The 19,165-nt window shown below is 31.4% G+C and overlaps 2 protein-coding genes across 2 annotated transcripts; one reads left to right on the forward strand and one right to left on the reverse strand.

Moving 5' to 3' along the window:
* The first annotated feature begins 3,381 nt into the window (after positions 1-3,381).
* LOC124445849 (dehydrogenase/reductase SDR family member on chromosome X-like) lies at positions 3,382-5,625 on the forward strand. Its single transcript, XM_046996635.1, has 8 exons — positions 3,382-3,519; positions 3,726-3,833; positions 3,897-3,965; positions 4,030-4,131; positions 4,250-4,364; positions 4,482-4,574; positions 4,742-4,949; positions 5,030-5,625. The coding sequence occupies exons 1-8, from the start codon at positions 3,399-3,401 to the stop codon at positions 5,207-5,209; spliced, it is 996 nt and encodes a 331-aa protein (XP_046852591.1). The 5' UTR covers positions 3,382-3,398; the 3' UTR covers positions 5,210-5,625.
* LOC124445847 (protein inturned-like) lies at positions 5,399-18,797 on the reverse strand. Its single transcript, XM_046996634.1, is given in 21 exon segments — positions 5,399-7,161; positions 7,251-7,399; positions 7,506-7,674; positions 7,839-8,076; positions 8,188-8,324; positions 8,799-8,900; positions 8,968-9,017; positions 9,131-9,214; positions 9,396-9,521; positions 9,913-9,975; positions 10,049-10,099; positions 10,194-10,371; positions 11,173-11,250; positions 12,216-12,305; positions 12,377-12,486; positions 12,569-12,769; positions 13,050-13,135; positions 13,351-13,569; positions 13,572-13,825; positions 14,742-14,877; positions 18,698-18,797. Coding segments are annotated over 20 exon segments (2,583 nt in total). The 5' UTR covers positions 14,828-14,877; positions 18,698-18,797; the 3' UTR covers positions 5,399-7,049.
* Between the last annotated feature and the right edge of the window lie 368 nt (positions 18,798-19,165).

A 19,165-nucleotide genomic window follows, 5' to 3' on the forward strand; every position in this document is an offset into this window, starting at 1 on the left:
ATAGTACGATTTTCATGCAAAGACTATAGTACACAGATTTTCATAAAAGACTATAGATCACGAATTTTCATGCAAAGACTATAGTTCACAATTTTCATACAAAGACTATAGTACAGAATTTTCATGCAAAAGACTATAGTACACAATTTTCATGCAAAAGACTATAGACACAATTTTCATGTAAAGACTATAGTACACAATTTTCATTCAAAGACTATAAATCACGAATTTTCATGCAAAAGACTATATACACGAATTCATGCAAAGACTATAAACACGAATTTTCATTCAAAAGACTATAGTTACAGAATTTTCATGCAAAAGACTATAGTTCATGATTTTCAAACATTTTCATGCAAAGACTATAGTTCATCATTTTCACAAATTTTTATGCCAAAGACTATAGTTCATGATTTTCACACATTTTCATGCCAAAGACTATAGTTCATGATTTTCACACATTTTCATGACAAAGACTATAGTTCAACATTTTCACACATTTTCATGCAAAAGACTATAGTTCATGATTTTTAAACATTTTCATGCCAAAGAATATAGTTCATGATTTTCAAACATTTTCATGCAAAAGACTATAGTTTATGATTTTCATACATTTTCATGCCAAAGAATATAGTTCATGATTTTCAAACATTTTCATGCCAAACACGAATTTTCATGCAAAAACTATAGTTAACGAATTTTCATGGAAAAGGCTATAGATCACGAATTTTCATGCAATAGACTTTAGATCACGAATTTTCATGCAAAAGACTATAGTACACGAATTTTCATGCAAAAGACTATAGATCACGAATTTTCATACAAAGACTATAGTACACGAATTTTCATGCAAAAGACTATAGATCACGAATTTTCATGCCAATCACGAATTATCAGATCACGAATTTTCACGCAAAAGACTATAGTACACGAATTTTCACGTAAAAGACTATACTACATCAATTTTCATGCAAAAGACTATAGTTCACGAATTTTCATGCAAAAGACTATAAAACACCAATTTCCATGCATAACATTATAGTACACGAATTTTCATGCAAAAGACTATAGTACACAGATTTTCATGCAAAGACTATAGATCACGAATTTTCATGCAAAGACTATAGTACACCAATTTTCATGCAAAAGACTATAGATCACGAATTTTCATACAGGCTATAGATCACGAATTTTCATGCAATAGACTATAATCACGAATTTTCATGCAAAAGACTATAGTTCACGATTTTCATGCAAAGACTATAGATCACGAATTTTCATGCAAAGACAAGTGTACACCAATTTTCATGCAAAGACTAGATCACGAATTTTCATGCAAAGACTATATACGAATTTCAAAAAGACTATAGATCACGAATTTTCATGCAAAGACTATAGTACGAATTTTCATGCAGACTATACTACATCAATTTTCATGCAAAAGACTATAGATCACGAATTTTCATGTACAGAGTCTAGATCCGAATTTTTATGCAAAGACTATAAATCACGAATTTTCATGCAAAGACTATAGATCACGATTTTCACGCAAAGGACTAAAGTACGGTTTCACGTAAAGACTATAGTACACAATTTTCATGCAAAGACTATAGTCACGAATTTTCATGCAAAAGACTATAGTACACGAATTTTCATGCAAAGACTATAGAATCACGAATTTTCATGCAAAGACAATTGTACACCAATTTTCATGCAAAGACTATAGATCACGAATTTTCATGCAAAGACTATAGATCACGATTTTCATGCAAGACTATAGTACACGATTTTCATGCAAAGACTATAGTACACAATTTTCATGCAAAAGACTATAGTGCACCAATTTTCATGCAAAGACTATAGTACACGAATTTTCATGCAAAGACTATAGATCACGAATTTTCATGCAAAGGCTATAGATCACAGATTTTCACAATAGACTTTAGATCACGAATTTTCATGCAAGAGACTATAGTACACGAATTTTCATGCAAAAGACTATAGATCACGAATTTTCATACAAAGACTATAGTACACGAATTTTCATGCAAAAGACTATAGATCACGAATTTTCATGCAAAAGACTATATACACGAATTATCATGCAAAAGACTATTATAGATCACGAATTTTCACGCAAAAGACTATAGTACACGAATTTTCACGTAAAAGACTATAGATCACGAATTTTCATGCAATAGTCTATAGATCACGAATTTTCATGCAAAAGACTATAAATCACGAATTTTCATGCAAAAGACTATAGATCACGAATTTTCACGCAAAGGACTAAAGTACACGAATTTTCACGTAAAAGACTATAGTACACCAATTTTCATGCAAAAGACTATAGTACACGAATTTTCATGCAAAAGACTATAGTACACGAATTTTCATGCAACAGACTATAGTTCACGAATTTTCATGCAAAAGACTATAGTACACCAATTTTCATGCAAAGACTATAGTTCACGAATTTTCATGCAAAAGACTATAGTACACCAATTTTCATGCAAAAGACTATAGTTCACGAATTTTCATGCAAAAGACTATAAAACACCAATTTCCATGCATAACATTATAGTACACGAATTTTCATGCAAAAGACTATAGTACACGAATTTTCATGCAAAAGACTATAGTACACGAATTTTCATGCAATAGACTATAATTCACGAATTTTCATGCAAAAGACTATAGTTCACGAATTTTCATGCAAAAGACTATAGATCACGAATTTTCACGCAAAAGACAATAGTACACCAATTTTCATGCAAAAGACTATAGATCACGAATTTTCATGCAAAAGACTATATACACGAATTATCATGCAAAAGACTATTATAGATCACGAATTTTCACGCAAAAGACTATAGTACACGAATTTTCACGTAAAAGACTATACTACATCAATTTTCATGCAAAAGACTATAGATCACGAATTTTCATGCAAAAGACTATAGATCACGAATTTTCATGCAAAAGACTATAGATCATGATTTTCACACATTTTCATGAAAAAGACTATAGTTCATGATTTTCAAACATTTTCATGCCAAAGACTATCATTCATCATTTTCACAAATTTTTATGCCAAAGACTATAGTTTATGATTTTCACACATTTTCATGCCAAAGGCTATAGACCATGATTTTCACGCATTTTCATGCCAAAGACTATAGTTCATGATTTTCACACATTCTCATGCCAAAGACTATAGTTCACGCATTTTCATGCCAAAGACTATAGTTTATGCATTTTACACATTTTCACGCCAAAGACTATAGTTCATGATTTTCACACATTTTCAGGCCAAAGACTATAGTCGGAAATGTCAAAACATATTTGTAATTATGGCAGATGGAAATAAGTCACTACGAGGTTATTCATCGTTTATTATGGCTAGCGAAGAAACCAAGGAAGGAACAAGGATATTTACGTCTGCCTCTTATACGACTTATTTTGGTGGAGTGAAAAAGTTGTTAACAGAATATTTTACAACTCTTGTTATTCCTCAAGGTGAGCTTTGATCATTTTGCTCGTTTGTCAAAATATTAACCAAAAATTTAGTTTACCCTAAAATGCGGAAATCATTTGCACATTACTTTTATACTTTCTAGATTTTATTCTCTTTTTTTTCATGTCAACGATGGAAATAGTAAAGTAATTTTTAACAAATCGTAGCTTTATGTTTAGAATAATGTCATTTTATGGTATTTTACCAGATCTTCAAGAACAACATGGAAAGGTTGCGATAGTTACTGGTGCAAATAAAGGAATTGGTTATGAAACTGCTAAAGGTTTATGTGAACTAGGTGCTCATGTTATCTTTGGTAAAGAAGTGCTTTGTTTTTTTTATTTAGTGTGAATTGAATTTGTGTTTAGTTATTTTTTAGCTTGCAGATCAAGTGTTTCAGCAAATTTAGCAATGGAAAAGATTAAGAAAGAAATTCCAGAAGCTAAAGGTTGCAACTACCATTTTCTAAAACATTTGTCTCATTACTATCTTCATAATTTCATTTTTTTTAGTTGATTTTTTAAAATTGGATCTTGCAAGATTATCGTCAGTCAAAGATTTTGTTTCTCAATTCAAACAAAGAAATCTTCCACTTCATATTTTAATCAATAACGGTACAAGAAATGTTTATGTTTTTATTGACAGAATAAATGTTTCTCAATTTACCACATTATTATCTAGTGTGCTTATTTATACCATGACATTGAATTTTGTTTCTTGTGATGTATTTAGCTGCTGTGATGATTACTCCATTTGAAAAAACAGAAGATGGATATGAATTACAATTTGCAACCAACCACATTGGCCACTTTGCTTTGACATTATCATTATTAGATGTTCTTAATGAGTAAGTTTAACATGTTGAACATTTTATAACTTATGACCATTGCAAATTTTAAACTTACCATAGCATTTCATTCCTTTTTGTAAGTAAAACATTTTCCCATGTTTTTGTTGTCTTTAGTACTGGTTCATCTGACAATTATTCAAGAATTGTCAATGTTTCATCAGACGCACATCGTTATGGAACTTTAAGTTTTGACAATCTTAATGATAAGTAGGGAGTATTTTTGATTTTATTTAAGTTTCTTTCAGTTAACCATGCTAATTTACTATAGCAATTACCCCACAAGACTTATAAGTTTTGCAAATAGCCCTGTATTTTTGATTAGTAAACAACCATGATTCAATTTGTTCATTTCTATTTTTTATCCATCATTGAAGGAGCAGTTACTGTCCTTATGAAGCATATCAACAAAGTAAATTAGCAAACATACTCTTTACATATGAATTGCAACGAAGAATATTGGCTGAAGGCTGTCATGTGACTGTAAATGCATTGCATCCTGGGATTAGTAATACTGAATTATTTCATAATGTACCACAACTTCTTCTCACAGTTCAGAAGTATTTGTTTTCGTGGATGTTTAAGGTAAGGAAACAATGACTATACATGTTTTACATAATTACTGACCAATCAACAAAAATATTTTGTGTTCAAAACATTTATAGAGTCCTGCAGAATGTGCTTATACTTCACTGTTTGTGGCAACATCGTCTACTCTAGAAGGCTCTGGTGGACATTACTATGACAACTGTCAAGAAGTTCAATCCAGTGAAGAATCATATGATCAAGATATTCAGCATCGTCTTTGGGAAATTAGCTGCACTATGGCTCAATTAAGCCATTAAATATATAACAAGCTATTTTAATAAATTAATAGAGGCTAATTATTTGTTGCATTAATGCAAAAGGGGGGGGCATGTTATTTTGATATTGTAATTGATATCGTAGTAAATATACTGTTTTAGATGTTTTAAATACGTCTCACAGCATTAATAATGGTAGTTTGTAAATGCAAGTTATTAGTACACTTTGGCTAACCAGACTATTTAAACATTATGCATTATTCAACAAAAATATAATGTATATACAATGATTAAAAATTTACTAAATTTTAAAGTTAAATTCCATAATGAGCTCACTTACATAATGTAAGAAATTATGAATATATGATCTATATAGTTAGAATTATGAATATTTCTTGTAAATATAACATATGGATACTGCATCTGTTCTTTTTATAAATATTAAATATGTTGGTCATTTGTTGGTTATTGCCATGCATTGACTTGCTACATATGGAGATGTGGTTATTGACCATATGTGAATGGTAATATGGTTATTGACCATACATCAATGGTGATATGGTTATTGACCATACATCAATGGAGATGTGGTTATTGACCCTATGTGAATGGTGATGTGGTTATTGACCATACAATGGTGATGTGGTTATTGACCATATATGAATGGTGATGTGGTTATTGACCATACATCAATGGTGATGTGGTTATTGACCATATATGAATGGTGATGTGGTTATTGACCATACATAAATGGTGATGTGGTTATTGACCATACATCAATGGTGATGTGGTTATTGACCATATATCAAAGGTGATGTGGTTATTGACATATGAATGGTGATGTGGTTATTGACCATACATCAATGGTGATGTGGTTATTGACCATATATCAAAGGTGATGTGGTTATTGACCATACATCAATGGTGATGTGGTTATTGACATTATATGAATGGTGATGTGGTTATTGACCATATGTGAATGGTGATGTGGTTATTTACCATACATAAATGGTGATGTGGTTATTGACCATACATAAATGGTGATGTGGTTATTGACCATACATCAATGGTGATGTGGTTATTGACCATATATCAAAGGTGATGTGGTTATTGACATTATATGAATGGTGATGTGGTTATTGACCATACATCAATGGTGATGTGGTTATTGACCATATATCAAAGGTGATGTGGTTATTGACCATACATCAATGGTGATATGGTTATTGACATTATATGAATGGTGATGTGGTTATTGACCATACATCAATGGTGATGTGGTTATTGACATTATATGAATGGTGATGTGGTTATTGACCATACATCAATGGTGATATGGTTATTGACCATATGTGAATGGTGATGTGGTTATTGACCATACATCAATGGTGATGTGGTTATTGACCATACATCAATGGTGATATGGTTATTTACCATACATCAATGGTGATGTGGTTATTGACCATACATTAATGGTGATATGGTTATTTACCATACATCAATGGTGATGTGGTTATTTACCATACATCAATGGTGATATGGTTATTGACCATACATCAATGGTGATATGGTTATTGACCATACATCAATGGTGATATGGTTATTTACCATACATCAATGGTGATGTGGTTATTTACCATACACCAATGGTGATGTGGTTATTGACTATACATCAATGTTGATGTGGTTATTGACCATATATCAAAGGTGATGTGGTTATTTACCATACATCAATGGTGATGTGGTTATTTACCATACACCAATGGTGATGTGGTTATTGACTATACATCAATGTTGATGTGGTTATTGACTATACATCAATGTTGATGTGGTTATTTACCTGCAAGTCTGCTATGAATGGTGATATAATCATTACTGCTTACTAAATAGGGGTACCAAAACCAAGCTTGAAAGCAAGTTCAACCATATTTTGTGCTGCAGAATCTTGATAACAGACGTAAAATTCTTTTATGCACTCATGAGTAAATAGTCTCCTAAAATTGAGAAAATATTACAACCAAAAGAAATAACAAAATTCAAAACGGCAATGTTTAATGTAGAATGTTCGAAGTACGAAACAAACCCTTTAACCCAATATCTTAGAACAGGATCCTTCTTCTTGTAATCCATTACATTAAATTGTATTCCCATTTCATTTATTGAGTCAATTGAGGTAGACATAAACTTCGTAGAAACGTCACTGCTACATCTTTTACTGTCGTCTACTGCCATCTATAATGTACATAAGTAATTCTTTAGTCAACAAATTTTACAGTATAAGTATAGTCTAAACAACTTTTTTTGAGAAAAATGAAACCATAGTTTGCTTGAAACTCACATGGCGCCGAAAATGCTTTCTAATCTTTAGACACGCTTTATTGAAATTTCTAAGAACTTCATCGTGGAGTTTTCCATTAGACGCTGTCATAAACGGAGACATGACTATTCCGTGAAAGGTATTATGCACAATATAATGAAATACTGTGTTTTCTTCGCCTGAAGAAAGCCTGTAATATAAAATTTGTAAGATATGATGTACGTACTGATGTACAATTTGAAGCAAATTGAGTGGTAAATAAGTTGAAATTATTCGTAAAACAGGAAAGATAATCTGAAAGTGTATCTAAGCAAACATAAAAGTTAAAAACAATTCTATTTATATAGTACATACTTGTTAAGAAAACCTAATTTTACTTCCATATTATCTTCAGTATTTTTTCTCAGTTTGGCTAAAGTTAACGCTGATTTATTAATTCTTGAGTTCATTTTTTCAATGCTGCCATTTGCAACTTTAGAGCCATCTGAAGAACTAGATTCGCGATGAGTATGATTTCGATGAACTGGTGAAGCAACTGTTCCAACATTACCGCCACTAAGATCAGATTTGACTGAATCTATCTCATCTAGACCTGAAAAAAAGAATCAAAATGCCTTACCACAACTGGTCTAAAGATTTTACATGCATAGCAAATACGGTAGAAAAGTCGGAATGCTGTAGTTCAAATTTTTGCAATACAAACCTGAAGATCTGAAATTTTCGGCTAAACCCACAGTCTTTCCCTTTCCGCTGTTGGTCACTTTGTCCACAGAGCCAGATTTTGTATTTAACAATAAATGGTCAGCCAATACTGTAGGAGGACCAGCATCGTTTTGAAGACTGCAATTACGAAATCTTTTGTTCATACTTTGTAAAATTTGTTTAAACTGCATAGGCGTAAATTAAAGACTGACAAACTAAAGCAAAATAACCATTTGAACAGACCTTTTAGTGATCAGTTGTATATATTCAGAGATACATGCACGAAGCGAGGATTTCAGTATATAGATTTCATTTTATACATAGATTTATGTATACGAGGATTTCAGTATATAGATTTCATTTTATACATAGATTATTTTCAAGTTTCGCAAATGCGTTAGAAATACACTTAGTGTTCAATATAATTGTTAACTTTTCTTTAATATCGCAAAACGTTAATACAACAAAAAAGTGTAGACCACGTTCAAGGAATGACCTTATGATAAAATCATCCCAGACTTTGAGGTTTGCAGTCAAGACTTTCATTTGTGAATTCTTTCTCTTGGTAAAAAACATTGACCTGACAAACAATTAATTAATTGTCATACATACTTTGATTCACATGCTGAAGGAATGCCCAAACTTTCTACTTCATATAAAATATTCTTAGCAAGATTAATATAATATGGATCAGGACCAGGATTGCCAACGGCCCTGAAAGAGCAAAGTACAATTTTCTTTAGATTAGTTAACTAAAAAAAAAAAATAATTTCCATATTACCTTTGTGATACAATACCAGCTTCTAGGATAATGCAAATCAAGAAATGTTTCTATAAAAATTTTAGGATGATTTCTTAGTCAAATATCAAAGAATAATTCATTTTTATTAAGGAAATTATTTATTTCCGAAATATAACAAAATATTCCAAAAGTTTAAACATACCAATCCAATGATTAAAAGAAAAGTTCGTGGTTGGATGTCCAACGGCGAATTTTGTTGAATATTTTTCTTCTTCGTAAAAAACACCTTTAGCAAATAATTATTTCTTAATGTTAACATGCAACATTATAGCTACCTTTGATATATAATATCAACAAAATACAATAAGTAATGCTCGTGAAAAATCATCATTATTTATCAATATAGATTTCTAATAGCTAAATTATATTGTAATTATAAACTAAAACTCTTCATGAATAACAGAGACCTCTCTCCATATCACCAACTGTGCTAAGCGTTGTTGTTCTGATGTGTTAAACAAACAATGCAATCTACAGTAGAGCACAATATCTTCTAAATCTTCTGGCGGGATATGATTGCCAATAAGAACACCCTTTAAATTAAATCAAATAGAAATTAAATCATAATAATTGAAAATAAATATCCATTAACCAATACATTGTCGAAGTGATTTTTTGGTTTTCAAACATTCACCAACGTCAAGCAAGCTATATTGACATTTCTCATTATGTTGAAGTGCCAATCAATGAAGAGGAACGTCTTGAAATAAAAACTTTAAAAACAAATCAATGTCAAAACTTTAAGCTGTGTGCATAAAAACCAAAAACAATCATATTCATATAACAATTAACACAGAGATTGAGGAGCTGAGACGAAAAATAATCAAAACAAATATGAAGGGAAAAGACACAAATAAAATATTATTTGATAAGTAAATGTTAAATTTTCCTTACTAATGACATCTTGCATTAATGGGGATGTACCTTATAAAATAAACATGAACCAATGACAAGATATTGTCGTCTCATTGTAAAGATTTCATCAGCCTATGTTAAGGTAAATAATGAAAAAAATTATTATAATGTACTATGATAATGCAACAATTATGTGCACATTTACCCATTCAAAGTCATTCGCCTCAATCTCATTCAAACATGTATCTATATGGACCTAAGAAAGAACAGTGTTGGAAAACAGGTTTTCGCTATAAAAATTTAACCACACTTATATAAGAGAAGAAATCAATCAATTACAAGGAAGTTACCTGTGCTTGTGAGGGCATATCTAGCCATCTAGCAGCTTTTGTACAGCTTAAAAAATCCTCTATTGAATCAAATGGCTTATGGTAATCATTAAATATTGATTTTTCCCCAAGAATGAACTCAAATATTAAGGAAAAGAAATGTTGAAGACGTAAAGTATTACCACCATCACAAAATGCTCTACAGAAATAAATAACCAAAATTATTATGCAAGAAAAAATCACTAACAGACAAAATGCTATATTTTAAAATTAAAAAGCTTACATGACCACATTGATTGTGATACATCACCAATTACTACATTCAATTTGGTACAATAACCACATTGATTGTAATACATTTCAAGAAGTTCGTACAGAGCTTCTAACCTTTCTAACATAAAAAGCCTATTTGCACACATAACACGCCTTGAATATTTCAATACAATATACATTTTCACAAAGCTGGAGTGTTTGAGCAGTCATAGACAATCATATATAAAGCTCTATCATAATTTTCAAAAAATCCAATGACACTGTAAGCTTTATAATACTAATTTTTATATAGAGGTTGAAAGTATATTCATGGCATTTACATAACAATGAATCAAAATAGATTATTGTAAGTGCGCTAAGCAAAATCATATGTCTAAACAACTTTCACTGGGTGTCAATACAACCAACACCACAGTGTCAATATGACCAACACCATAGTGTCAATATGACCAACACCATAGTGTCAATATGACCAACACCACAGTGTCAATATGACCAACACCACAGTGTCAATATGATAACACCACAGTGTCAATATGACCAACACCACAGTGTCAATATGACCAACACCACAGTGTCAATATGACCAACACCACAGTGTCAATATGACCAACACCACAGTGTCAATATGACCAACACCACAGTGTCAATACAACCAACACCACAGTGTCAATATGACCAACACCACAGTGTCAACCAACACCAAATAGTGTCAACTCTCACCAACCTGTAGAGTGATCCAAACATAAAGCAAAAAAGTTGATTTAAATTCTCCATCAGTATTTTTAGGTGAAGTAATGAAGCCCTAAAGTTAAAGAAAGGAAAAAAATGGTGGTGACGAAAGAAAAAAATATTGTGAATCTTAATTATATTACAATTTCTATTGTATTCATTTTTGCTAAGTTTTAATTTCTCCCAAATGAATTTTGTGCACCTTTGTGCAGCGTTAAATTTGAACATGACATTTCTCTTGTTTTGATCTGTTAAATTATACTGTTTACGTTTTTATGGTAGTTGAAGTATTTGCTTGAAGCTAAGATAAGGTTTTCACAAACTGCAACACTTTTTTCATTCTTTTTGACCACAGAAAAATGTCGACAATAAATTATTTGTATTTTGTTTACACAGATGGTATTGCATTTAATAATAACTAAAAAATTAATTTATAATAGTTAGCAAGCATAGCCAGCCTGCAAGCGTAGCCAGCCTGCAAGCATAGCCAGCTTGCAAGCATAGCCAGCCTATAAGCATAGCCAGCTTATAAGCATAGCCAGCCTGCAAGCATAGCCAGCCTGCAAGCATAGCCAGCCTGCAAGCATAGTCAGCCTGTAAGCGTAGCCAGCCAGCTTGATGGCATAGCCAGTCTGCAAGCATAGCCAGTCTGCAAGTGTAGCCAGCCTGCAAGCATAGCCAGCCTGCAAGTGTAGCCAGCCTGCAAGCATAGACAGCCTGCAAGCGTAGCCAGCCTGCAAGTTTGGTCGTGATATGTAAAGTTTTCTGTGTTCACTTACTGTAAAAACAATAGATTTCTAAAGAAATGAAAAATGACCTGAATTTACATAGCAAGACCAAATTTGTAGGCTGGCTACGCTACTGATTGTGCAGTACATTATGGCATTCTAAGTTGACAATAACGTAAATATTTCACCTAAAACCTTTTGTTACAGAATATGTTTAGTGGAATATTAAATATTGCACATAGGTACAATTCTAGTACATTGCTGTTAACTACTGCATGAAATATTATGTAAGTAATGTATCAGATGTTACCTTGATGAGGGAAGAGCTAAAATAAAAATTTCTTGATTAAACTTCAAATATCCAATATGAACCAATTTTTCATCAATTATGACACTTGTACTGTAAAACAAAAAAAAGTTAAACCTTTTGATCATTTACTAAAAACAAATTCAAATTTTCTCCAAACTTACCTGCATGGTGATGAGCCCGTCAATGAAGTAAGTAAATCACCTAATGTCAAAAATATTCCTCGCAGGGAAACAATTTTCTTTGCATCTTTAGGATATTGAAACAAGACATCCTTAAAAATCAAATTCTTTAGTAGAAAACAGTATCCCATGTTTGTAAAAAAAAGCAAAAATTGATCAAAATAAAAACCTTACTTTCTCAACTTCATCTTCACTTGAAATATTCAATGACAGAAACATGACACCATAATGAAACCCCTTTCTGTTGATAATATTTTTATTGTCAACATTTTGATAACTGACAACTTTCAACAAGTGATTGTCGTTAGTTATTCTGCATTTGTCCATCAATGAAACTGGTACAATAGGTGAATGTTTCTGTACTTTAAGTGTAACCTAAAAACATTCAGAATTGCAAATGAAAAGTAAACAGTACGTATGTTGCACTTGTGTAGGAATGAAATTATAAAAATATTCTGAAGTTCAACAGATAACAATACGTAGTCAGTTCTGTAAATTATTAAAATCTTAAATATTTCATGAACACTACAATATTATAAAATTACAACATACTCTGCCAACAATAATAATAAGTTCATGTGGATCACATAACTATCAATTATTATTCACCTGAAATTTTTGCATTCTACATTGATTGAAAAAGCAAAGTTTGTACCTCCATTGAACCAGGTATAGCACCTAGCATAGCATTAGCATTGTTCGTATTTAGCTCTAAGCCATTAAGTGCAAGGATAATGTCACCTAAAATGATTAAAGTCAACCATTATACAATGTCAATAAAAAATTAAAACTGTTCCATGAAAAAAGAAAAAATTTAAAAAATTATCAAAGCAGATAATGTCCATTGAGATTATAGAAAAGCTCTGAAGGAATTTCTTGTAGATGAATTTTAAAAAACATTTCCTTATTGAACAAACATTCTTTAGCAATTCACACACAATGATGAAAATCTTTACCTATTTCCAATTCATGGTGAGAAATTGCAGGTCCATTTGGACTAAACCCAGCAATAATAATTCTTGAATCTTTGCCATATTCGTATGAAATATTGAGTTCATCTCTGTCACTCACATCAATGGCATTTAATGGTATAATGCCAAGGACACTTTCTAAATCATCTCTTTTGTAAGGTCCAATTCTTGGAAGATTAACATGTAGTTTGACATCAATTTTTTTATTCTTGCAGATGTTTTGTTTTCATATTTTTTGTAAGGTTCAGCAGAAACAGCGTCTAAAGACTGTTTACTTTTCCTTTTACCAGGCAAAAGATCCAGAAATTTGCTTCCCCCTAAACGACTCTCCTTAATAAGTTCACTCCTATTCACTTCATGTTTAGTTTGAGCATTATCAAGTTCTCTTTCCAAATATTCTTCGACATAAAATAAATCTCCTTTATCCTGAATCTCCGACATCCATGGTGCTTTGTCAGAGCTAAACAGAGAAATAGTTACCATTAAACTCAAATTCTGTCGTATTTCCATCAATTTTGAACAAAGCAAATCTATATCCCATTTCTAATGTCTAAAAATTACAGTACGGTACTTACAAATATATTATATTTGAGCGTACCTATTTTGATATTTTGTTTTATTTCTTATAGACATCATGAACGTAATTTCTTAGGAAAATTTTTTTCATTTGGCATGTAAAATGAACATAAAAATAGCAAGATAATACTTAAACGTTCAAATATAAAATTCCAAACGAGAAACTGCTTTTGTTTATACACTGAACTTGTCTCTGGAGAAATGGTGTTTGAATATGTTTGAATATATTATGAACGTGGAAACACGCGCGTTCCCCACGATCTTTGATTAAATGTTTGAAGGTTGGAACCATGGTTGGAAACAGTGGTTAGATGGCAGACGATAACTGTTAAATTGTTTCTTCTTTTCTTGCATCAACTTGAATAGCGATTCTATCCATTCGATATATAATTATTTTGAAACGACTTCCTTATGAACTTGTGTATTAACTTTGTAAAAATACTAATTTGGGACTTTGAGTAGTTAAAGTTCCATTGTCATGTGCATTTCCTGTTGACTGAAACTCATTTGGAAAAATAAACCGGTGAGGAAATGCTTGAATCAAATTAGCTCAAAAGACCTTTGAAACATTAAAAAACATAGCAAGAACAAGGGATATAGTCCCCACTTGATTATGACAAAATTTCTTGCCTTAATTCTTCACAAATAACACAAAAATTCTTTTGGTGGAGACTTCTTCATAATATAAGTTTGTTTTATGAAAAGATATATGCTTCCTGTTATAGAGAAGTTTACTATACCTGCCCTCCTGGCGGTATTATCAATCAATAACAATTTAATCAGACATACGACAGACGTACCTATGTAAGATATGGTTTCGTGTATTTTTTCTTGACCGTCGACGAGGTTGAGGCCATCTTGATACTTTGGTAAATCTCTCAGGCATTGTGTTATGCTTTACAAATACTTCTAACTAATCCATCTTGCCGCATTGAACTGTAAAAGAAATACAAAGCACATAAAGAAAATGAGCGATTCTTTTTTGCTGACAACACTGGTCCCAACGCAAACCTTCCATTTTCGTTGTCTGTGTGTGTTCAAAATTAGACTAACACCACAAAAGGTGTTAATAATAAAATTTAGCGAGTATTGATGAAAGATTTACATGTAGCAGGAGATTTGTTTTTCCTCTTTATAACGTAAACAGTAATACGAAAAAAACGCAACGTGTTTCAGGAAGATAACAACTCACTTGAAATCAAACCAATGTTTACGAACACCAATACAGGATAAAATCAGAAAATTTCCATCAAACACATCACAACAATGAAAATACATATTATTGACTTCACACACACAATAGATTGAAAGTCTGGATAATCTTATATAAACAAAAAGAACAGTCGTTGTTATACAAAGAATTGTGTTTGCATTATGACATTTCAATTAATGTCTATAAAGTTTATTAAGCTGAAAACCACCTCTTCCTGCAAGCTTGATTCTAATTTGATCTTTGTACCACGAGATGTCTTAATTAAAAAAAATCAAAAGTATAGAGAAATAAGCGAAAAGATTTTGACTTATAAAAACTTAAACAAGACGGAATATAGTCAGTTAAAAAGTACGAAAAATGAGATGAAGACAGGCAAAAAATCAACAACAAAGAAAGCTCACAAAGCTATATTTTAAAATCATAAATAAAATGAAGATAGCAATGACAGATTTACGTCCTAAAGCAGAAATGAATTGAAAAGGTTTATAAACGGCAAATAAAATCAATTCAGTATTTGTTTACACACAAGTGTGACATAAGGTAGCTAAGTAAGCTAGCTAAGTTATGAATTATTTCCATATTGTGAAAATAAACCGAAATATAACAAACTCTGGGACACTCTTTACATCAATAATGCCGCCCAATTAAGTAAATTCATCCAGTCATGTGGAATTGGGTTTCTTCATACATTTTGAATGATTTAATTTTATAAAGTTCAATATACAGCCATTTATTAGCTGATGTATGTCTGTCTGATTGAAGATTTTTCATTTAGCATATAGCCAATGTTGGTTTCAGCAAAGAAAAAGCTCGAAATATGTCAATGTATATGAAATAAGATTACAGACCGCATGATGCCGTAACAACGCTGTTTGAACTCTAAAGAATATAATGAGCTCACTGCAGTTTTAATGTCTACTCTTATTTTTCTTAACTCCATCAAACAATCTTCGCGTACTTGACGAGAGGTAAACACAAGAACAATTCTTACTCAGTGTGAAACTCAATTATATTCTTTCCGACATTGACCAGGAAACAAAACAAAAATAGAAAATAAATGATGTAAATGTATTTAAGTCTTTCAAATCAATGAAATAATTACAGCGACCATGGGAAAATACAGAAACGAGCAATAACAAAACACTGAGTAAAAACATCCACCGTGATCATGTGTAGTATAGGTAACTGGTTGAAGGTAGATCAATAGGCGGAAATTTCAGTGTTTCGTATAATATTATTCATATTTATTGTTATTAAGTCGGCATTTTGACTCAAAATACACCTCAAAATTTAGTAACGATAACATAACAGTAGCCAGAAAACTATTTTTCGCACCACAATGCTTTTACTTTGCGATATTCTACAGTTCAGTCAAATGCACCTTGCTAATATTTATCATTTTAAAATAAGTATATTTTTATGAGTATATTCTTTAAAATATAATTGAAAATTGAATGAAGGGATGGAAATATCGCCTGAGATATCATTGATATCCCAGTTTAGATTTTAGAATCTTCGAAGTTTTATTAAATAGAAATATTTCTAACCTTTTACAAAATACTTTTCCAGTTTTTTTTTTCACCCAACGACAAAACAGAGGAACGTATAATTATCTCAATAGCTGACTGAACTTGAAAGATGACAAGTTTGTGTTGAGTCTAAATTTGTTATGAGCAACGACTTCTTGCTGTTTTTATCTAAAATAAGTTCCGACAAAATTGCATGATTTCTGCATCATGAAGAGAGCGTGATATTCATAAAGTGATGACAGTTCTTGCGCCGAAGCGTGGCCATGAGATTACAGAAGACAAAAAAAGTACAAAAACATCAAACGCAAAATTCGATAAGGTTCATACAACCCTAAATTTGATTTTGGTACAAGCAGTTCTTTGACTATCTTTTATCTTAGAGAGTTTGTGCATTTTTTAAAGGATATTAAAAAGCTTTTTATGTTTATTTAACCCAGTTGGTTTTTCAATCAAATGTGAAATTCGACACGGATGAATTTCGACATTAGCGTGCCTAAATCTTGATAAAACATTACATTTCTTCATGTCCATTGGCAATATCCAAAATTTAGCTTTAATTGCGAAATAGATTTTACTGAATGAAAAGTAAAATGGTTTGTATCTATACTAAAGCTTCCCCAAGCGAAAGCTTTTTTGATGAACGCTATAGTTAAATTGGTAAATATAAAATACAAAGAACTTTTTCCGCCAAGAAAAACTCATCAGCTGTCTGCTTTTTTGTTGTAATTATCTCTATAACATACGTGTGGAGAATATGGCAGCCAATGAAAATCAAGCTAAGATCGTTATACAGGAAAATACGTTATCTATTCGTTAATCGACTAATTGATACGGTTTCTCTTCTTCACTACCTGGAGAGATCAAACATTAGCGAAAGACATCAAAATTTTTCTATCGAAAATGCGCTTGACAATAGACGCTTCTGATAAGACCACCCTATGGTTTATGTGTTACATGTCAAATGTATAACATGTGTGCTTAATATTTAAACACGTTGTTCATTTTAAGAAATATATTGAACATAAAATAAACAATATATTGTCGTCACGATTTAAACATGATATGACGTCATCTCCCTCATTTTGCACGACGCTTGCGCAGTAAAGCAATGAACAGGACAAATGTTCAAAGGTTTTACATTTGACAAATGTAACATGTGCTATTTGCAAGATCCTATCTTTTATGCAAGCTGCTTATCAAGTCAATGTCAAAAGATTCCCTCCTTCTGAACCTAACTGAGTGATATGCGTGTATTCATAAAATTTTGCAAGAGTTAAGTTGAAATCAAATGACAACCATTATTGAATAAATGGTCAACTTGACGCCGTAAAATCCTTTTTGTCTAGGGTTTATCACACATTCCAGAGAAGTAAGGATTAGTGACAAACAACAAGCTGTGATATTCTACAGCGAAATTATTTATTTTGCTTTCATATTGAGTATGAATGTTATTTTGTTTTCAATGAAATAGCCTTTTCTTAATTCATTGAGCCCAAAAAACCTGAAATTATCATGAAATATTCGAAATTTTTACCGTAATAATGTTCAACTAACAAAAATGGTTAAGAATGATCTCAACTCAAAGACTAAGAACCATGAAGTAAATATTATTTATGTATGACTTCTGACTACTAAGTTTTCAATAAATAAATCTTTTTCAAAGAAGACTCGGGTAATTGATAGTATTGTTAATTGATAGAATTGTTCAAGAAATACGATTAGTATCTTCTATTTGAAGTATGAATCTGGTATTAAAAATGAACTTGACAATCAGGGCTGCCATCACACACCATAAGTACACACGTAACAATAGTTTTTAAGCAATCCTAATGGTTTGGTAACAAAATACATGATTATTGTTCGCGATGAAAATTCTATCTAGCCAGAAAATCTTATGATCAAATTACGGAACCTCTTTAAATGTGTCTATGATATGTTGACTTGTAGGTATTAGATCCAAGTTCAAAATCAATTTTGAAATGACCAAAATGCGTAAAGAAAATATTACACTTACCAAGTTGTTACCCATGAAATATACGAACACAAAAACCGCAAAAAAGCAGGAACACCTTCAGGAAATGACTTGTTCACTTCACATAACGCCTTTAAATATTTAAGTAGAGCACAAGTGTCAAGAATGGTTTCCTATTTCGACCCAACTTAGCACACTTCCATCGTCGTCATCAAATATTAGATTATTTTTCACCTTCCTGAAGATGGTTATCTAAAAAAATCAAACTAAAGGCATGCGATCTAACAATCACACAAACGTTAAATTAACACAGAACGATTTTAATCCATATACAAAATTATCTGAAAAGCAAATTCTATTTCTTTGATAAAGTTATAATAATAAAATCTAGAATGATAGATAAAATAATAAATGTCGGATACAACGAAGTGAACAGTCGACACCACAGTTTGATAAAAATACATTAATACACAACCTACGTAATGAGAATGTATGAAGAAATTGGCTGAT

Source organism: Xenia sp. Carnegie-2017, unplaced genomic scaffold, assembly GCF_021976095.1.
Source record: "Xenia sp. Carnegie-2017 unplaced genomic scaffold, XeniaSp_v1 HiC_scaffold_22, whole genome shotgun sequence".
Classification (NCBI taxonomy): Eukaryota; Metazoa; Cnidaria; class Anthozoa; order Malacalcyonacea; family Xeniidae; genus Xenia; species Xenia sp. Carnegie-2017.